Source organism: Protopterus annectens, chromosome 1.part0 (genome assembly GCF_019279795.1).
Source record: "Protopterus annectens isolate FY-2018-M chromosome 1.part0, PAN1.0, whole genome shotgun sequence".
NCBI classification, from domain to species: Eukaryota; Metazoa; Chordata; order Ceratodontiformes; family Protopteridae; genus Protopterus; species Protopterus annectens.
In genome coordinates, this window is record NC_056725.1 from 1083895869 (window position 1) to 1083919008 (window position 23140).

Here is a 23140-nt window from a genome sequence, read left to right on the forward strand (position 1 = left end):
AGAATGAGATAACGTCTCAAAAGCTTTGGACAGATCAAGAAAGATCGAGGAAATCAAGGAAGATGGAGGAAATCAAGAAAGATGGAGGAAATCAAGGAAGATGGAGGAAATCAAGGAAGATGGAGGAAATCAAGAAAGATGGAGGAAATCAAGAAAGATGGAGGAAATCAAGGAAGATGGAGGAAATCAAGGAAGATGGAGGAAATCAAGAAAGATGGAGGTTTATTTTTTCTTTATTTTTAGGACTGGTCATTGGTTTATACAACATATTTTAGTCTCAGCTCCTTCTATTCTTTTGGGGCTCTAAGTTTTTCACCATTGGATGGTAGTTACTTTTTGCATTCTTTTATCTGAGTAGTATGTCTTTGTTTTTTGCAGCACAAGACATCAGATGCGAAGACTTTGCATACTTGCCAAGTTTGCAGAGTCCATTTATAGCCCATTTGTAGCCCATTTCTACCACCCAAAGTAATCTGTCCACTCTTCTAACATCATCAGTTTCATAGATCATGCTTTTAATAGCACTTGTGATATTCTACGTGAATACCCCAAAGAGGATTGGACACCAAAATGACAGCTGCAGGACTCAACCTGCAATATCTCTATCAGATGCCCGTGTCCCTTTTATTAATATCTACTTCCTTCTACCATTTTAGCAATTCCTTATCCAAGTACTTATCATTTTCTCTACCCTATATGCCCTAGTTTGCCAATTAGCTATTTGGAAGAGATAGAGAGAGAGAGAGAGAGAGAGAGACAAAGACCTTCATAAAATCAACGTACACTACGCCTATTGGTTTCCCTGTCTAGTATTTGTGTCACTTAATCATGAAATTGAATACGCCTAGATTAGCAGGATCACTCACCAAAGAAGCCTTGCAGTATACATTTTGCAGATGTTTGGCCTTCAGGATTTCTACTGTTTTACCCTGTCTGTTTTTATTTACTTGTGTTTGTTTGTTTGTTTTATTTAATTAAGACTAATATGAATGCATTCAGCTGGACATGTTCTTCTACCTGACTTATGGAGTGGAGCTACTGTTTTCTAGCATCTCTTCAGTACTGAACATTTGGTTACAGAGTTATTTGAGAATGCTTCCATCATCTGAAATGTATTTTGCGGAATTGTATGAATATTCCTTCGGGCTCCTGCATCTTGTTATCTTTTCTCCAATCTACCACTTCCATATTCTGCTCATCGTCTCTCCATGCTTATTCTAATATCTGTCAGATGTCACCCTTCGGCTCCCTTCCTGTCATACAGTCTGGTACTATCACCATTCCATTTTTCCACCCCTTAAATACTATTTCCGTGAGTTTGATTGGCTCACTCTTGTTGTTTCTATCAGCTTATCCTGGTTGTATTGGCTCACTCTATCTTATTATTCAAACTGTATTTTCTTGCATCACTGATTAGCATCTCAGACTTTGTCTTAAACCTTCTTCCTTTCCCAAAGTAAAAAAAAGAAGGCACACTTACAAGACAGTACATTAATAATGTTGGTGGATAGCAGTTTTGTCCTGAAGTCAGAAGGGTAAATCTGATGGGAATAGGTGTTCAGTCATAACAGAACATATACTAGCTAGTCTCAAAGCATTTGCATATTGCATTCATCTTGCTGGTGTCCTGACTTTTCATATGTTAGGACAACCCAAGTTCATACTGCAGGAGCCTAGAAGATGACAGTAATCATTGGGTATTATTTAACTTTTAATCTTTTGTGACATAAATGTGAGAATGGCTTATTTTGTTATAAATGTTGAAATAAGAAAGGTAGTTTTTTTCAGTACTGGACAAGTGGTTTATATTATCGACTAGCACACGATGGCTCTCCTCTTGCACTTTCCATACAGGCGGAGTGACTTAGTTTATTTAGATTTTTTTGTAATCTTTAAACAGTATGAGTAGATGCTAGGAGCAGCAGAGAATGTATATTCAGATATAGCGTATACAAATTAGGCGATACGTACATTATATGTTATAGCATTCATAAAGCTCCACTTCCAATGTTCATGATTTTCTAGGTTGACAGTTACCCAAAAACATTGCTTTTGGAATAAATTCTGTCTACAGATCAAATAAGATATCATCCTATATACTTTAAAAAGAGGATTACGTACTGTAAATTCATGGCAGGTGTATGTAGAAATACTCTTTATTCCAAGGGTAACTTATATACAGTTAATACCAAGAGGTGCAAGTGCTAAGCTTGATTTCTCTTCAGCCATAAGCTTAATATGGACCTGTAAATCTACTTTTTCTGTAATTAGAAGATCAAATTGGTATTTTATTTTAGTTGGTTTATTACTGAGCTCTGCCTAGCTATGAGGACAGAGTATCTGGGTAGCATTTTTTGTTGGTCTCACAGCTTAGTAATGAAGTGTCTTAATAATATGAATGTGTGTTTATTTTTCCAAGAGTTGAAAATACATGTAGTGTCTAAGACAACAAGTCTAAATGCCAGAGGCAGAATATATAAAACATGTTATATTTGTTTTTCAAGAATTTTCTAATTCTTTAGACATATTTGTTCTAATAGATACTTGCATGACACTTACTGTCAGCTAATGTTAATGTGTTAATTTCTAGCAAGGAAAGTGTGTGTACACCTCTCTTTATATATATATATATATATATATATATATATATATATATATATATATATATATATATATATATATATATATATATATATATATATATATTTTTAATTTAACAGTATTATGTAATTTCCAATTCTCCTTTTATTCTGGAGCTGAGCTGAGTGCTACTAGTAACCTTTTTAGAATGTTGTCCTATATAGCAGATCCCATAATTTCATGACCACTTCCCTAGCCCCCTTATGCACTTTTCACCTGCCTCTTCAGAGCAATTGTTTCTAATCAATTGTTCTACTACATGTGAGCATTTTCTCCAATTTATTGGTGCCTTCATCTCCAGGATGGGCTATACCTCATCTATGATCTTTTTGTTCCTTGGCCAGTCTTAAGTGTTACCATCCTTATATTTGTCTTAACTCTGGAGTCATCCACATCCCCCTGAGAACCTAGAGGCTGCAAACATTTTACTTTTTTCTGGGCTACCCCCCCCCCCAAGCTGCCAGTTTTGTTATCTGCCCCCCCACCTCCCCAGTTCTTACACTTGGTCTACCTTTACTATAGTTTCCAATGTTCTCAGTTGCCTCCTGTCACATCCCGTAGCTACTTTTTGCTTCACTTGGATCATCACTAAGTGCCTCACTTCATCCAGTCTCCTAACTCTTCCAAAAAGCAGTCAGAGTTGCAGCTTGCAATGCCAACATCTCATGCTGGTCCCCTCAAATTTAAGTCAAAGAGCAAAAGGAATAAGAATAAGTAACTCCTCAAACATGTATTCCATATTCCTGGAGAAAAGTCCTTCTCTTTTTAACTGTAGCAAAGTAGTTGCTGCAGAATTGCAGCAAGCAGTCTTTACAGTTTATACCCCATGTGTAGCATTTCGGTCCTGATACAAATGCAATGAAAGCATTTGATTGTGAATGCTAGTAATGCACTAAAAGCAATCATCATCTGCACATCAATCCTCCAACACTTTGCAACTGAGACAGCTTGCCCTTTACTCCAGCTTAGCTACATCTCTTAAATCAGCTGCTACCTCTTTCTTTAGTTTGCTCTGAAAACATCTGACATTCATATACACCGGCACTTTCCTGCTTCCTTTATTAAAGCATTATTGTATCTTTTGGGTGGTTCACTCCTTCTTCTTTCACTCTCTGACATCCTTGTTTTCATAAGTACCTAAGCACAAAATGTTTTATTTACTGTCTGTTACTTCAGCTTTGATACCATATGCCTGATCTTTCCTATGATTTCATCAACTATATGACTTCTCTGTGTAACATCCAAAATATTGTAAATGTCCATATCTTCACTTTCATATGCATCCCTCTGTCATACCAACAACCAGCATTTTGCACAGCTAAATCATTTTGGTCTGTCCTATTCCTCAGTGCATACCCTTACTATTAAACTTTATTTAAGTGCATAGAAAGGCCCTGCCAATTTTAAAACAGTATGTTAATTTACTTTATCAAGTACAATACAAGTTAACAGACATGTTAAGTATTAGACCAGCCATTAACACATAACCTACACTAACAAATACATGGCACAAAATAAATCTACACCAGTAGTTCAGTATTGTAAATGTGGTCTTCTACACAGTTGTCATCCAATGTGTTCTGAGCTTTGTAGATCAGTCAAACTGTTAAGGCCTAAGACAGAACATCAAATTCAAAGCAAAACATGTTACTTCTTACCTTAAAACCCCACCAGAATTTAAGAAAATAAATAAATAATCAAAAACTAGAATAAAATTACAGCATGTGAAACAAACATCACACAGAGTGATCTTTTCTTATTGACAGAACGCTTAGTACTTACTTTAGATGGAAACTTCAAAAAAGAAAGTGAACATGTAAACATGAAGAAAAAAAGCAAATGCCAAACAAATAAATATAAAGAAATAAAACCCATCTCTATATATTCCATGCCATATCCACATTAGAAATAAAAACATATAAAGTCTAATTTTAAAACAGCAGCAAATGTGAGCAAAGCAACATAAACTTAGTCTTATGAGCATCGGATTCTTATGATTTATGTATTTTAAGCAGGTGGCATTCGAAAGACATGCGTGAATGGGCTTGCCTTCATTGAAGGCTGGGCATCGGGCTGACACCTCGGCACCGTAAAAATTGACTGCCAATCATTAGCGGACCAGAGTTCCGCTGTGGTGACCCCTAACCGGGAAAAGCCGAAAGAAGAAGAAGAAGAAGACTCATTAGCTAAATTAAGATCACACTGAAGGAGAAACTGCAGAGGAAAAGCAACCAGTAATCCAAACAAACTGTACAGTCCAGCTGAATAGGGAGGAATGTACTCCACTTGTGGAAAGTACCAAGTAGTCACTCAGTGGACCAGAAAAAACAAAATAAACTAAAACTACAATAATGCTGTGATAAAAATCCAGTCAGAACGAAAGTTACATTTAATATAAATTATAAACAAGACAAGAAAAAACGTAAGAAAATAAGAATATAATAAGATAAGAAAATATGAATATTTATTTTCTTTCCTTATTTTGTTTATAATTTGTATTACCTTTATGTAAATATAAGAAATATATTACTTTACAAAGTAGGTCCAATTTTCATACTCGCGCGCGCGTGCACACACACACACACACACACACACACACACACACACACACACACACACACACACACACACACACACACAAAATAATCTGCCTTTTTTGGTACATTTTAAACCTTCACATGTCCTTTGCCAGTATCATACAAGATAATGTCCCAGACTACACTAACGTCCAAGGATCTTTTTTTAGCTTTGTCAGCTTTATTGTCACCTTTTTCCAAGTTACAGAAAAAAATCTAAGAGAAGCATCATGAAAACATGTTGCTTTTATCTCTACTGTCAGTATCAGTTATAGTTTTCTAAATCCTTATCATTCATTATATACTTTCATCAATGTTCTGTCACTTGAGTTATATTCCCTCATCAAATATCCACATATCTCAGTACTGCTTCTTACAGAAAATGACACTCTGTCATTTTATCACTTTTTAGATTACTGCCACACTAACACTGATGGCTTTCTGAAAAAACATTACCTTTAACATAATGTACAGCAAACACTAGAGTTCTGTGCAATGCTTAACTATGTTTCCTTACATTGTTTGCTTTTACTGTATATTGCTCTAGTGCTTTTAACTAAACCATCTGCAGTTCTGGTCATTGGTAAGGTTACTGCTAATGCTTTTGGAATAACTATCTTCTTTCCCCTCCTGAATAGTGATTACAATGATTTACAAGATGTATTTAGGATGCCTATTTTTCTTCTTCCATACCATTACTGTAGTTTCACAGCTAATAAGTCGTTACTGCTTATGAATTTCATAAAACTTGTTACATGATAAAAATGGAAATTATTAGAATCACTGAAAAAAATCAAAGCTGCATAGCAGAATATATCTGTATGATGCAATTAATGCAGCAACCTGCCTCATCTGTGAGACATATTTTTGAGTCAGTATAGCATTTTTTTATATGATTAGGCCAAGCCTACTGAATTGTGTTGCTTACTACAGGCTTTCTTCATCTTTTTCACTGTGTACTTGGAAAGCTTTAGAAAAGTTTTTTTTTTGTTTGTTTGTTTTGTTTTACGATTTTTGACCTTTTAATTGCACATATTTTAATGCATGATAATATGACTTTCCTATCATTGGACCTATTGTATCTGTTCAGCATCGATCACATATCTCTTTGTAATTATTATGATGTATCTTTGATAAGCATCATTGTTCTGTTTATGTACAAGCTATTGGCTTTCTTGGCATGGTAGTATAAAGGAATTATATTTATATATATATATATATATTTAGGTTTTCACTGTAGAATATAAATATATAACCTAAGTTCTTCTCTGCTACAGCTGGATAATTACATGATGTGAAATTCTGTCAAGTATGATGATTTTTGTGGTGGCTTTCATATACTTCTTTGAGCTAAAACGAAGTGAGCCGCTACCTGGTTGAGTTTGGCTTGATGAAACTGAACTCGATTACTGTTTTTTATAACCAATTACATACAGAGAGCTGTATAAGTATGTACACTCACTGTGATTTCTTTCTTTGGGGAGATGTCTTCCATCTTCATATTTGTGCAGCTGACGTATATATGTCTGGGTGTGTTTGGGTGTGTTTCAGGCTTAACCCTACATGGGGATGTTTAGGAAGGTCTGATGCTTTTTTTTGTTTTTATCCAGCTGAAATTCTGTCATTTTCATTTTGTTACAACCTAGTCCAAATGTAAGGCAAGCCAGAGTAGAAGCATGTTAGCCACTTGGTTCTGGTTTTTAAACACCCTACACTCCAGTTATGGCATACTGCTTACTGTAAACCAAACAACACAAAACAAATGAGCATTGATTAAAAACTCTAAATGACATGATTCAAATTCAAGTTAGTGTTCAGATGCAGAAGTTCTGGCAAAACTAGGGTCTGTCTGAGAAATAAAATGGGTTGAATTATGTGACAGAGCAGTAAAGGAGTCAATCATATCTGAAAATATTTTGAAAATTCAACTATGTTAAGCAAGGGATAGCAACAGTAAGAAAGCAGCTTGTATCTTTGTGTCCTACTGCATTTATTCAATACAAGCATGAAAATAGTACAGGTGTCACTGACGGTGACAATTATAGAAAACTATACAAAACAGCAAGAAAGATAATCATGAAAACTAGTACAAAAACTGGAAAATATTGTAAGATCACTCGACTAATGAATGATGGTTAACCATGTTTGCTGTATATTGATGGATGAAGTTTTTATGCCATTCTTGGCATTAGTGAGGAAGCAAAATCCAAAGCCAAAGAAAGTGACACAATTGTCGTCTTCTTGAAGATAGTGAAATTATTGCAATCAGCTAGACATTAGCCTTTTACAGGATTTCTTTTTCATCTTATTTGAACATTCCCATAAATATCAAAATAACAACAGATATTATATAATGAACATCTTTTTCCCACCCCACATAAAGTTCCCTTATGTGTGTGAAATAACTAGCAGGAAAGGCATAAAATGTTATATGTAAAAGTGAAAGACTGTATGGTGGAGGTAAGAGAAACCAGGAAAGATATATGGATCACTAACAGATAACTGCTCTTGCAGATTAGCTCAATGTTACTGTCAAACTGACATGAAAACAGTAGGGCTTTGAAGTTGCTATACTATAATCAACTGGAAGAGTAGAAAACTGTCATGAACATGATATCTTCTGTTCTTATAATGACAGCAGATTTCTGAAGTTACTATATTTTGGACACTCACTCTGATAAGATAATACTGAAAGTGACTGAAGGTAACAATAAGAATTTCAAGTCTTAAGTCTAATCATAGGTTCATAGGTGTGTACTAGGCTAATGGCCCTGGAGCCTTCACAAACCTACCCCATAGGATTACCCTGACACCGTGCCGCCTGACATTAGTTCCCATTGCCTCTGTCGAGTAGATCCACTGGAGTGATCCCGGGGAGAATTCTCTATTTCCCATCTACTCATCAAGGTTTCTCTTGAAGAGGGCCAGTGAGGTGCTCTGTTTGACATGTATGGGAACTCTATTCCATAGCAAGGGCAGTCTCTGGGTTGTGAACCTGTCCCTCCAGCACATTCTGTTGATTGGTGTAATGAGGTTGAGGTCACTGGAGTGTGTGGTGCGGAGGGATTGGGATTTCTTTAGATGTAGCTTTTTTAACAGAGCTGGATCAGACATGGCTTTGTATGTCAAGCAGAGATCGCCTCTAAGTAGGCAATATGAGACACAGAATAGTTGAAGTTTTTTGAGTCTGTCCATATAGGACAAGTGTTTAAGGCCTAGGATCCTCTTTGTGAGGTACTTTTGTGGCCTTTCCAGTTGTTGCAGGTGTCTAGTGAGGTACATGCCAAATGTACTCAATGATTGGCCTAATGAGGGAAGAGTAGAGGGAGACAATGACCTCTTTCTTTCTGAAAGCAAAACCCTTAGTAATGAGATGTGCCACACAGAAGGACTTTCTGACCACAATGACAATGTGGTGTTCAAAAGAGAGGCTGCTGTCAACCTGTGTTCCCAGATCTCTTATAACACCTTCTGGGTTCAGTGGACTACCATCGATGTGGTAATTCATGGGAACCGGGTTTTTCCCAAAGGGGATGATGACACATTTTTTGGCATTGAGCTTATGGGCATGGTTCTGACACTGGTCATTGGTCTCAGTGAGGCCTTTCTGTAGGATGTTAACATCACTTGGGGAGTTAATAATAGCTCCCAACTTGCAATCGTCTGTGAACTTTGTCAGCCAGAGACCCTTTGTGTTGACCTGGACTTCAGAGACGTAGATACCAAATAGGAAAGGACCCAAAACCAAACCCTGTGTGACTCTACTCATGACTGGTCAGCAGTTTGACTTGGAGTCCGCTACTTTCACACTGTGAGTTCTATCTGTGAGCCAGTTTGCAACCCACCTAGTGATATAGGGGTTGATGCCTAGCTGAGTGAGTTTTCTATGATTCCTGAATGGGGAATGGTATCAAACGCCTTGGCCAGATCAAAGTAGGCTGTATGAACTACCTTGCCTTCATCCAGAGCTGTGGTGAATGACTCAAAGAAGTCGACCAAGTTGAGCAGGCATGATCTACCCTTCACAAAACTAAACTGTGTGTGATCCAGAGTTTGTAGATTCCCTATATCCTTGTTTATCATGTCCATGATGATGCATTCCATAGTTTTGCATATCAGACTCATCAGGCTAATGGGGTGATAGTTCCCAGGATCTGTAGTCACTCCTCCTTTGTGGAGAGGGATGACTGTAGCAGTGCACCATTCGGTAGGGACAAAGCCTGAGGTGAGGCTATGATTGAACAGGGCACACAGGTGAGGTGCCAGTTCTCTCTGTAGTTCATGAAGAACACAGCCAGGGATATTGTCAGATCCCATGGAAGCTGTATTCTTGGCCTTGGACAGTGCTATTTTAACCTGTGCAGCAGTAATACTGGGTGCCTGGTAATCTACTGGTATTGTGATCGGTCCTTTGGGGAGGTAAAGTTGGCACTGAATCTGTCAGCCAGTATATTGGCAATATCTGTTGGCTTGGTATAGGAGGTACCATTGTGCAGTAGCTCAGAGCAAATCTGGGTATTGCCATAATGATTCTTTACATAACTATAGAAGGCCTTGTGGTTGTCTTTACTATCTGCTGCAATTCTGTTTTTATAGCTAGCTTTAGAGGATTTGATAAGGGATCTCAACATTTTTTTGAGGCTGGTAAAGGAGTTTTTCCAGTCTTGGGACTTCACCTTATTCTGCATCAGTTTCCTCCTTCAGTTGTAGAGTTTGTTTATAGCAGGGGATCACCAGATTGGCTTCCTTTTTTTGGAGGAGAGCATCTCGGTTCTATTTGGTATGGCGAGATCCATGCATTTGTGTATGTGTTTGTACAGTGCATTGGTGTATGATTCAGCAGTTATGTGACTATTCTCCATTTGCATGGGTGCCATGAAGTTAGACACCTCTGTTTTTAGGAGCACAAAGTTAGATATGGAGAAGTTTTTCATGGTGGTTACCTTTGCGGGGGTGGGGGGGTGGGGGGGGTGGACTTCCAGGGTGATTAGTTTGTGGTTGGATCTAACCAGGGAAGAGTTAACTATTGGTGTAGAGCAATGGTCGCCCATGTTAGTAATGACCGGGTCAAGGATGTTGATACCTCTAGTTGGGGTAAGAAAGAGCTGGTACAGGGAATTTGAATTAATGAATTCCTGGAAATGTTGGGCAAGTGTATTGGTACATGAGTAGTTTTCCCAGTTAATGGAGGGGTAGTTGAAGTCACTCAGTATGAGAGTGTTTGGTTGGACCCTAATATTCTCCAATGTGCTTAGGAAGGAGGAGTGTGAGTCTTAGCATATTTTTGGGGACCTATAGTAGGCTATGACCTGAATCGCTGTCTTACTCAATGTTAGCTGGACCTGAATTATCTCTGATGCATTATGTTGGGCTACCAGTCTGGAGGTGTGAGCATCCTTTATGAATATGGAAATACCACCACCTTTGGAGCTTCGTTCCAAGTTCTGGTGCCTAAAGGTGTGGAATGAGTTATAGCTTAGTAGTGCAGGGGTGCTTTCTGCTGTCTTAAACCAAGTCTCTGTTACAGCACAAATGTCGATGTTCTCCATTTTGAGGAGTGCTTTGAGCATTTTTAGATGTAGACTTCAAGCAGTGAACAGCATGACCCTCAGATTGCATTTGTTTGTAGCTGTTATAGTGGTAATTTGATCTTTGTAGCATCACCTAAAAAAGACACTATAGGGGTGGGAAGAGCCTTGGCCAGTATCCGGAAGCCCAGGGGTGACAGATGCAAGCCATCTCTGGCAAAGCATTGAGGTCTATTAATCATGTCATGCCAGACATACAGATACTGGATACCCTTAGAATCACACCAGAAACTTAGCCAGTTGTTGAAATCAATCATTTTCTGCTTGTACTGTGGTATCATTCTGTGTGATGGTAGGATGCTGCTCAGGGCTAGGGTCATACACGGCTGGGTTACATAATCTGAGAGCTTCTCCATGTCTCTTTTCATGTAGTCCAGGGAGGTATGTTTCAAGTCATTCACACTCACATGTACAATGACAGAGTCACAATTGTACCTGTTGTTGAAGGACCTGAGTGCGTGCATTATGTGGCAGATCCTGGCACCCGACAGGCAGCTGACTGTTACTTTCTCCTTATTCAACCAAGTGATTGGGACATCAGTGTGCCTCACTAGTGAGTCACCTATGACTAGTGTGTTGGGCATGCTGTTCTGCCTTAGGGGCTTTGGTTGAGTGGCACACTGCTTAGGTTCATAGGTTCGTAGGTAGGTACTAGGCTATTGGCCCTAGGGCCTTTACAAACCTAGCCAGAAAGGTAGCCTGGCTTTTGCCACCCAAGAAAATTATTTTCCTGTGCCCCTGTCAAGCAGAACCACAGAAGTGATCCCCGGGGTGAATTTCCTATTACCCATCTAATCATCAAGATTTTTCTTGAAGAGTGCTAATGAGGAGCTCTGTTTGACATAGATAGGTAGTCTGTTCCAGAGTATGGGAAGTCTCTGGGACAGGAATCTATCCCTCCAGCATGTTCTGTTTATTCTGGTGACAAGGTTTCGGTCCCTAGAGCATGTAGCTCAGAAGGATGGGAATTTCTTTAAGTGGAGCATGTCCAACAGCTCTGGGTTTGACATAGCTTTGTATGTTAGGCAGAGATCGCCTCTGAGTAGGCAATATGCGACGAAGTAAAGCTGGAGTTTTTTGAGACAGTCTGCGTAAGGCATCTGTTTGAGGCCAGTAATCCTCTTTGTGAGGTATTTTTGTGGCCTTTCCAGTTGTTGTAGATGTCTTGTAAGGTACATACTAAAAGGGGCGTTGTACTCTATAATGGGTCTAATGAGTGATGAGTAGAGGGGAACAATGACCTCTTTTTTTCTGGATGAGAAAACTTTTGTGATGAGGTGTGCCATGTAGAAGGATTTCCTGACCACTGTGGCAATGTGATTATCAAAGGAGAGACTACTGTCCACCTGTGTCCTAAGGTCTCTTATCACATTTTTGGTGTTAAGTAGACTACCGCCTATGTGGTAGTTCATGGGTACAGAGTTTTTACTAAAGGGGATGACAATGCACTTTTTGGCATTGAGCTTGAGACCATGTCTTTGACACCAGGCATCTGTCTCAGTGAGGCCCTTTTGTAGAATGTCCACATCGTTAGGAGTTTCGAATATAGCTCTTAGTTTGCAGTCATCTGTGAATTTAGTTAGCCAAAGACCTTCTGTGTTAGCCTGTACTTCAGAGAAATAGATACCAAGCAGGAGAGGATCCAGGACTGAACCCTGTGGTACTCCACTTGTCACTGGTCTGAAGTCTGATGTGGAGTCTGCTACTTTCACAGTGTGGGTTCTGTCAGTAAGCCAGTTGGCAACCTATCTTGTGACATAGGGATTTATACCTAGTTTAGTGAGTTTATCTATAATTCCAGAGTGGGGGATGGTGTTGAACACCTTGGCAAGATCTAGATAGACTGTGTGAACCACCTTACCCTCATCTATGGCTTTGGTGACTACTTCAAAGAAGTCTATCAGGTTTAGGAGAAATGATCTGCCTTTTACAAACCCAAACTGTGTGGGTCCAGAGTTTGGAGATCTCCAATGTCTTTGTTTATGAGTTCCATGATGATACGTTCCATGGTCTTGCAGATGAGGCTCGTCAGACTAATGGGGCGATAGTTCCCGGGGTCTGTTGTGGCCCCCCTTTGTGGAGTGGGAAAACTGTCATGGTGCGCCATTCAATGGGCACAAAGCCTGAGGTGAGGCTATGATTGAACATGGTACTTAGGTGGGGTGCCAGTTCATTCTGTAGTTCATGTAGAAGGCAGCCTGGGATGTTGTCAGGTCCCATGGATGCTGTGTTCTTGGCTTTGGATAGTGTGTTTTTTACCTGTGCAGCCAAAATTACAGGAACTTTGCATTCTTCCGGTATAAAGATGGGCCCTTTAGGGAGTGAGAGGGGGGGTAAAGTTAACACTGAACCTATCTGCCAGGATTTTGGCAATATCAGTTGGTTCTGTATATTTAGTGTCATTGTGCTGTAACTCAGAGCAGATCTGAATGTTGCCATTGAGATTTTTGACATAGCTACAGAATGCTTTGTGGTTGTCTTTAGAATCAGTGGCAATTTTGTTTTCATAACTAGTTTGGAGGATTTTATGAGGGGTCACAGCTTCTTACTGAGGCTGACCAGGGAGTTCCTCCAATAGTGGGATTTTACTCCTTTTTGCAACAGTTTCTTTCTTCTGTTGTAGAGTTTGTTTATGACAGAAGATCACCAGATTGGCTTCCTTTTTTTGGAGGATAGCATCTTGGTTCTGTTAGGGATAGCAAGATCCATGCACTCGTGTAAGTGCTTATAAAGTGCATTTGTGTAGGATTCAGCAGTCATACCTCTATTGTCCATCTGCATGGGTGTCGTGAAGTTTGCCACTTCTGTCTTAAGAAGCGTGAAGTTGGCTTTGGAGAAATTTCTTTACGGTTGTTTTCCTAATGGGGGGTGGGAGCGGGATGTGGATGTCTAGGGTGATTAGCTTGTGGTCGGATCTAACCAATGAAGAGCTGACCTCTGGTGTGGAACACCGGTCACCCATGTTAGTGATGACCAGGTCTAGGATATTGATGCCCCTGGTGGGGGTGTGGATAAGTTGATCCAAGGCATTGGAATTGATGATTTCCAGAAACCGTTGAGCAAAAGAGTTGGTACATGAGTAGTTTTCCCAGTTAATGGTAGGGTAGTTGAAATCACCCATTATTTGAGTGTTGGGTTGTACCTCAATATTTTACATTGTATCAAGAAAAGAGGAGTGGGAATCTTGGGGCATGGTGGGGGGTCTGTAGCAAGCTACAATCTGGATTGCGGTTAGGCCCAGACTTAGTTGAACTAGGACAATTTCGGATGCATTATGCTGAGCAACTAGGATAGTTATGTGTCTCATGATTAGTGTTGTGTTTTGGTGGTTGAGTGCGTTTCTGCCTTGGAGGTCTCTACTGTTGGGTATATTTTTATTGAGAGACTCCACCAATGTGGGTGTGTGGTTTGTGCTTCTATGTGAAGGCAGTGATGGTGTGTGTTCTGGAGGGCTATGTGTTCCATGTGGTGTGGTGCAAGTGTTGAGCTTCTCCTCTTGACCAGCTATTCCGGTCTTGGTGGGAGAGTGTGTGGCTTCCAATTTGTATATATAAGTGCATCTCTTGCAAGTTTGAGTGTTGGAAGGTAAGAGGAGAGGGATGTTGGTGTACATGAGGCAGTTACTACATTCCCTCAGGATGCTCAAACTCACCAGGTTAATAGGAGAAAGCACAGGGAACTGACCTTTAGACATGCCTGGATGGGTGGGTATTAATAATAAGTACTGGAGCTGTTTCCTTGTAGAACGTTTAGTGATGGTAGCTCTTTTGTGTGCTACAATAATTGCTACAAGAAGTCTGGTAAAGTGCTAGACTGATAAGTTAGTAAAAATGCAGGAGAGGAGAGAACTAGCAGGTCTAAGGGAAAAAATTAAAGAGCAGACTTTGGCACTGCTCAGAAGCTACAAACAGTCATGGATACAGCAAATCTGTATCTGCACTAGACTAGTTACAGGAAAGGTGGGAAACAAGCACAAACACTGGCTTTTAAACCAGTAAGCTGAAGAGATGGAGAAACTCCCCAAACAGACAAGAAACTTCAATTTCTGGGCCAGAAACCACTCCTCTTGTGGTAGATAGGCTACCTAGTGCTTACCACTCCCACTGACAAGCTAGACAGCTACCCTCCAACATAGAAAGGCTTGGGGAGCTCAGAAGCTTACAAACAGTCCTGGATATAGCAAATCTGTATCTGGACTAGACTACTTACAGGAAAGGTGGGAAACAACGGCAAATGCGGGCTTTTAAAGCAGAAGTTGAAAGAGATGGAAAAGACTGCCCAAACAGTCAATAAACTTCACTTTCTGGCCCAGTAATCACTCCACTTGTACTAGATACGCTATGTAGTGATTACCACTCCCACTGACAAGCTAGAAGGCTTCCCTCCAACACAGACAGTGTTGGGGGGCTCAGAAGCTTACATACAGTCCTGTATACAGCAAATCTGTATCTGGACTAAACTAGTTACAGGAAAGGTGGGAAAAGTGCAAATGCAGGCTTTTGGACCAGGAAGTTGAAAGAGATGGAAGAAATGCCCAAACAGCCAATAAACTGCAATTTCTGGGCCAGAAACCATTCCTCTTGTGGTAGATAGGCAACCTAGTGATTACCACTTCCACTGACAATCTAGAAGGCTTTCCTTCGACACAGAAAGTCTTGGGGGGGCTCAGAAGCTTACAAACAGTCCTAGATACAGCCATTAAATAATTGCATTTAGGTATCTACTATGAAGAGGACTCTGCGATACAATAACAATAGTTGGTTTGTGATAATCAGAAATGTAATTTGGAGCCACTTGTATATAAGACTCATAAACACTTTTAAACTCTCATATACAGCTACCCTCCTTCTAACCCATGCATGTCTTGTCTTCCCCCATCCCGATTTCACATAACATCTCTATCTCTGTACCTCTGTTTTGTTTCAGAGCATAGTAATAATCCTTGGAGGGGGGGGCATACTAACATCCAAAACTATGACCACCTCTACAAACTCTAACCTATTTACCTTTACTCTTGAAAACTCCATTTTAACAATACTTAAAGGACATAGCATCCTAGCAAATTGTATTTCTAAACATATATATATATATATATATATATATATATATATATATATATATATATATTCATATATATCTTTCTAGTACCTATTCAGTTTCAGTACATACTATGGTTGACATTTCAGCTGTAGATCATAAACTGTAAATGTTGTTTTAATGTGCATGCATATCTGATTCACAATATAAATGCCTTAATATTTTACTATATGTATGTAAAGTGATTATTTTCTGCATTTTGTTGTTGCAAAAACTGTACAGCTTTTTTCAACCTGTACATTGAAAAACTCCTTCTATTGTACTTTATGTATGTATTTTGTAATGCTCTCTGTTGAGCTTTTGTCTTCAGGTCTCTGCTGAAAATAGGATAAATTCCAGTCAGAAAACAATGATAGATATTTAGCTAGATAGATAGATAGATAGATAGATAGATAGATAGATAGATAGATAGATAGATAGATAGATACACAGATAAAATGTATAGTACACATAGCTGATGGGTTAAAAGTTGCATAAGAAAGACTGAACAAGATATGAAGAAGTAATTCAAAGCAAAAGAAAATATAAGAAATTTAAATACAATTTCACTGCTTTCAGGCTAAAATTTACTTAATTAAAGCAAAACTTTTCATTAGTACAAAAAGAAGGAGCAGTGGATCTAGGACATAATTCAAAACAACAATTAACAAGGTACAAAGAGCATCCACACTGTCCAAAACTATGAATATATATTTGTAATAAAATATATAAAACATATATTCACAGATATGGCCAGTGTGGATGTTCTTTATACCTTGTCAAAACTTTTCATTCTCTGAATAACAGCTTAAAGGTTCATGGGCGCTTACTAGGCTGTTGATCTGTGAGGATATTAAGGAGACGAGCCTTACATTCCCTTAATAGTTTTTAAATTATACTTTGTTTACAAATAAGCAAGAGGTGAGTACAGCAAGGATATACTGGGAAATTTACTTGAGGGGCATGGGTGATTAAGCGAGTGTGTATTTGTGGTTTTGCCATCCATTCTTCAAAATTACATTTGAATATCATGAGATATGTACTTTGCAGAGTGGAAGATGGTTCCTTAGAACAGGTATTCTCTGTGAAACATATATATCCACCCAACATGTTCTATTCATACTACCCATGCAAATGTGGAAATGGTCTGACAGAGTAGGATCTGATGAGCCACTAGATGCAAAGCAGAGGTTGCTTCTTAGTAGCTTGTATGATATTCAGATGAAGGACAAGGCTATGAGATGGTCTGGATAATTTTTGTGATTTAGGCCCTTGTTTTTTTTTTTTTTTTTGAGAAAGCATTGTGGTCTCTACAGTTGTGACAAATGTTTGGACAGCTGCATATCAAATAATGCATTATATTTAGTGATCAACCCAATGAGAGCTGAATACAGTAGAATGATTACATCCCTAGATGATTAAATCTTAGACAAGTTGGTTGCAAGAATTATTGCCATAGCCAAGTAATTAGAGAGTTAATTCGCAAACAGAGCGGAAAGCACATCACCTGCACTTTCAATGCAGTTGCAACGGTACAGTAAGCTATCCTTCAGTCTCATTCATATTACCCATTTCATGACAAACACTTTCACAATCACTAATGTATCTTTGCATGTGTCATTCTGTGAGCCTGTTATATACTATGCTTAGTCCCTTTGTATGTTCAGTGTATAGTCAGACTCTCAATGTTCTGCTATATATTTCAGTTAAAGAGTCTTGTCTTCCAAGAATGCATGAATTCTACCACATTTAATCTCTTTGATGATGATGCCTATCATTGAAAAAGCCATACTATCAACAAAACTTGAATCTGGATACTTGTGCAAACATTAACAATTCTAACTCTAGCCTGCTAATTTCACAAATGACAATTAGCATTACAGAGTTTAGCATACTAAGGAAAATGAACACTTGGATAGTTAGCATCTAAAGTAAGACTATAAAGAATAAAAGAGCTTGTAACTGGAATGGGATAAATCTAAACATGCACTGTATACTGTATATCTGCCACAATCACTGCGTTTAAAATAATGTAAGGCTACATTACGTCCTCAGGGAATTTATTAGAGGAATACATCCCTATGTGTTAAACTTTGTAACCTAACACTTTGTTTCCAAAATTTTCCCTTTAAATGTTTTTTTTTTCCTGTTTTCTGTTATCATATGGATAAAATTATCCAACTATTTCAAGAGAAAACCATGTCTATTGCTACAGATTACCATATTTATTTTGTGTGGAAAGAAAAGTGATTAATTCTTTTGGATGAAACTGATGAATTTTTTTCTGAGAAAATGTATTTGTAACCTGTAAAAATAACCCAGTTGTGAAGTGTGATACACTGGTCAAATAATATAATTGTCAGTTTATATCCAACATAGTGATTTTAACAGAATATTGCAAAAATATTGCATAATACAGAATGCTGTAAAAATACTGTACAAATTTGCCATTCTCTGTTACCATGGATAACTGCATGGCAACTCTTCCATTCATTTAATATTCATGCAGGAGCCAAAGCCAAAATTTAGATCCTGCTTATGAGTTATATATTTTTTTACTATGAACCTGAGTGGAATATTTCAGGAATGATACCATCAGCATTCACTCTGAAGGAGTTGAAAATAATTGAATGTTAGTGTTAAATATATTTTTCTTTTAAAATACACAATTCCAGCATTGGATTTACTTGACGTAGGCAGTGACTATAATGTGGTAATCAATGCTACTATTAGATTTTCTTAAGCAAATGAAACAATTTTAATAATCAACTGCTTATAAACTCACATACTACATTAAATGTAAACACCATTTAACAACTTGCCTCAAACACAGGATAAGAACACAGACGTGGCACTTTTAGAATAGCCCTGGTAGTTAGTGTGTGACTAAACATGCATTTTCTCACTTCTATGCAACAGCACTGACTCTTTCATATAAAAAAGATGTTATAAACTAGCTGGAGTTGCCTGCCCATGGTAGCAAATAAAATAAACAAACAAACAAACAAACAAATAAATACATACATATGTAAATAAATCAACAAACAGACATACAGATATTAAAACATAAAAATAAAAAATTATGTATTACATGCAAGAACTTGCAAATAATATAATTGCACTGCAGCAGAATTTTATGATTTCCTTGAGAATTCTAATGCTACTGTCATGCAAAACAGTTAACAGAGCTTTAATTTTTATCACCATACTAGTTGGATTTTTAATTAACTGAAGCAACTATTAAAAAACAACATAAAACTGACAAATGAAAAAATGAAATGTTTACATTAATACTTAAGTTGTGGAATTATATTCTTATTTTAAATACCATTTACAAAATGTCATAATATAATTATTGGTAAATTGCTTATTATATATAATAATGTTATGAACAAATACATTTTACAGAACAGAAATAGTGAAAAGAAATAATATGCATAGCTATTCAATAATATTCCTGTAAAAAAAAAAAAAAAAAAGGTAAAATGGAGAAAAGGAAAGATGGACTTTTTCCTTCCAGTTCCCAAAAATTTCAAACTCTAATTTGGAATGATGCTGACAGTAATGACAGGATAAGTTCTAATTTTAGAACAGTTTGACTCAACTAATTGTGTTTCCTTTACTCAGTGCTCCTGAAATTGCATTTAAAATAGACATGTTCATTAAGTTAAAAAAAATCTGTTGCTTAGCCACTGTCTTTTTTTGCATTATTTCAACAGTTTCCAAAAACATATACATCATATCATATCATATCATATCATCTGTTATACTTATGAAATCTTTCACAGTTCCTTTAGAAGCAACTGGAAACTTGCATAACTATTAAATGAAAAGAACCGTGTTCCCTGCAAATATTTTTACACTCAATTTTTGAAAGCAAGTCAAGGGGTAATTGAAATAGTGGTAACAACATAGTCCATTTGACGTAGTGATGGCTCATTTTTGCATATTAGTCCTAAGTTTGAGTTAATGCAAATAAGCATTTTGTTTAGTTTAGTCCTATGGAGCTATTTCATCTGCAGATTATGCCATTAAGAGTCCATCTTATCCTTCATTCATTTTACCTCGCTGTCTGACAGAAGGAGAAAAAACGAAAAGAAAAGAAAATTGAAAGAACAAGCCAAGTTTGGACATGACAGCCAACTCCAGCTCCAGGTTCTGGTAGACTTCTGTAAGAGAAAGGTAAAAGGCAGCTTGTTCATGTAGTTTCTAGGCCCTGTGATTCACAACCATTCAGCACAGTGTTTACAACAGTTACCATAACACCCAGCAGCCTTGGTTACTCTCCTGTTGAGCTACCAGTATGATGAAGGAAGACTGGAGAAGGTTAAAGTAGTGGTGACATCTGCTGTCGAAGGTCCCAATTACCACATGTTCGTATCTTACCCATAGAACAGAGAAACGGGTGCTGGCAAGGCTTCTGAAACAGAGCCTGGTTAGGGGCTGACTGTCATGTACCCAAGGTAACGTCATGTGCAACACTATATCCCACAGTCTTCTGGGGGTCGCCAAGCAGTGCAAGGGCTTTCTCTTGTGTCTCTTTCTGCACAAGTGACTGCATGCCTCATTCCCAAGTTATACATAGCAATGAAACCACATCTTCCAACAATCAGCAGCTGCATTACCTTCTAGTGCCTATATCAGATTAATTATTTTTTAGTGTATTTGTGACTGATGTCCTATTAGCCTATGATTCATTTATTTACAATAGGTGGATGATATTAATCTTACCAATTGAAAGATGACTAAAATAAAAGGATTTAAATGAACACAAATAATTTCAAATTGCTAGCATTGGCCGTGAATTTCACTGACAGAGGAGGACAGGCAGGAGAGGAAGTACATCAGCCAACACCAAACAAAATTAATCCTTAGCAGTCAGGATTACCAATGCTATTAGCAGTCAGGATTACCAATGCTATTAGCAGTCAGGATTACCAATGCTACGAGTGTTCATCATTTCCATTCTAATATCAACATAAATGGAATCACATTATGTTTACTATACACTGTACAGCCCAGCCTCAGTTATGTTTCATGGCCGTGTAGTATCATACAGTAGTAGTAAAAGAAACAATAGTGACTGCTGCAAGTACTGTCTCTAACACTACAGTTTTACTTGTTGGATTGCATGATGAATTACTTTCAACTGCAGAATGGCTTCCTTGAATTTATACGATTACATTACCTTCAACTTTTAATCAAATGATTTACGATTCTTTGTCTTCTATGAGGCAGCTACCCGTATTATGTTAATACATGGGATTCTGAACTAAATAACATAACCCTCACATTAAAAATGTACATAATAATAACACATAAAACATAAAATTGGAATGATTAGCATTTTATGAAGACAATCTGAAACTTAGAATTAAAGTCAGAGTCTGAATTTAGAATGTTGGTTTGCAAGTCTTAAGATCATTACGCATTTCCTTTTTTCATATTTCAAGTTTATGAGTGCTGGGAGGCATAATGCCTTACATTCCCTTATTTTTGTGTGTTTATATTTCACTCTGCCTATCATATATTACTCAATATGGATGTGTAGACAAAATAGCTTTGCTTGGAAAACTAGGTGTAATGACAGAAAACAGAGCCATCTATTTAAAAGTAAACATCAGGAAAAATATGTTCTGTCTATTTTAGTTTACCTGTAGAATACACGGTCTTCCTACTAAGTTTCAAGCAGTACCAGTGACTGACTTACACAGTGTTAGCCAGATGTGGTTTCATTTAATATATACTCGGGCAGAGTCATTGTGGAAAACTTAAGTGAGAAAGAATTCTATTTCTCAGTGATTCCTCAACTGCTCAACAGACAGGCAAAATACAAATATGCAAATACCAAAACATGCACAGTATATATGTAAATATCTCTTCATATGTAAAAAAGAAGGTGCTAAGTTATTTCTCAGAATCCTATACAGTATAGGATGTTTCAGGTTTAGTGCATACAACAAGCAAAAACAGTGTTATTTTGTCTACATGCACAAAGGCACCCATGCAAGTGGCTTGTGCCTGAGAGACAGCAATTGTTACCCCCAGCAAAACGTGGGACATGGTGCCCAAAGAGGGGAGCAGGCTGAATCGTGTACCTTGCTGCATGAGAGCTCCAACTCCAAACCAGAAACTATTTAGCAAGGTAAAATTGTTTTCCACCACGTCTGAGTCTGGGTTGCATGGGTGTGGATTATACCACTCATAAGGGCTAAACCTGTGGTAATTGACAGAGAAAAAAGAGAATATTTTAAATGCTTTCACTAGAAATGCGTTACCAACAATTTTCTGTAAAATAAATATAAAAATTAAGTTAAATATTCAGACTCCTACAAAGAAGTTGTGGAATATAACATTTTATATATCTGAAACAATGCAGGTGATTTATTATTCCAGTTATAATAACCATGAAAACAGTGAGTATTATTTTCATCTGAATAATGATTATGTAATCAGGCTATATAGATTTGTAATTTCTGTAATGTAGGAACAGTAATTAAGTAACATCATTTAGCTATGCTGATGTAAGCGGGTCTGCATCTTTGCCATCAGCATGCAATATTACTGAATTGACCGTTAAAACGTTTTGAGTTGCATAATGCTTTACAGGAGCAGATCAGCTGATAAGTAATATACAAGATAAAATCATAATGAAAAGTGTTTGGTGGGCAGAACAAGATTAACAGGAAATATATGCTTTCCTTCAGCTAAACATAGCATGACACAAATGATGCTGTTATGATTATAAACATATACTATAGTATTACACATAAAATTTGCTTCTGTAAAAACATTTAAATTAAAGAGAATACTATTCCCATATTAAAAAAAAAACACAGTACATATAATAACAGTAACACTTCCAATTAATAACAGAAGACTGTCAATGTTTAGTATTTTTTACAGTTAATAGTATACAATCAACTATTATAAACCATGTTTCATAAGCATGCAGTGGGATTACAATTTTACCACTATAAATACACACTCCTCATGCTATAAAATAATCATTAGTAGTTATGGAAATGTCCACTGATTTGTTTTCACACATGCCTGTACATTTTCATTCTTACACTTTTAAAGGATAACGCCAATAATAGGCTGTAGCCACTCTTGTTGAAAAGACTGAAGAGTGCAACACTAATCATGTGCATTTTAAAATAAAACCGCCGATTCCTAGAAATATTAAACAATTAATGTTTGCATTTTCAGCTTAAGGAATAAGACAGTGTATATGTCATGATTAAGCAATGTAAACAG

The 23140-nt window shown here is 37.5% G+C and overlaps 1 protein-coding gene across 2 annotated transcripts in view; it reads right to left on the reverse strand.

The window, feature by feature from the left end:
- The window catches only part of GRIK2 (glutamate ionotropic receptor kainate type subunit 2), a 3358677-nt gene that overhangs the window by 875133 nt on the left and 2460404 nt on the right, over positions 1 to 23140 (reverse strand). For both annotated transcript variants that reach the window (XM_044064973.1, XM_044064981.1), the window contains exon 13: positions 21979 to 22097. In XM_044064973.1, coding sequence (XP_043920908.1) covers positions 21979 to 22097 — 119 coding nt within the window. The remainder of the gene's footprint in view (positions 1 to 21978; positions 22098 to 23140) is intronic.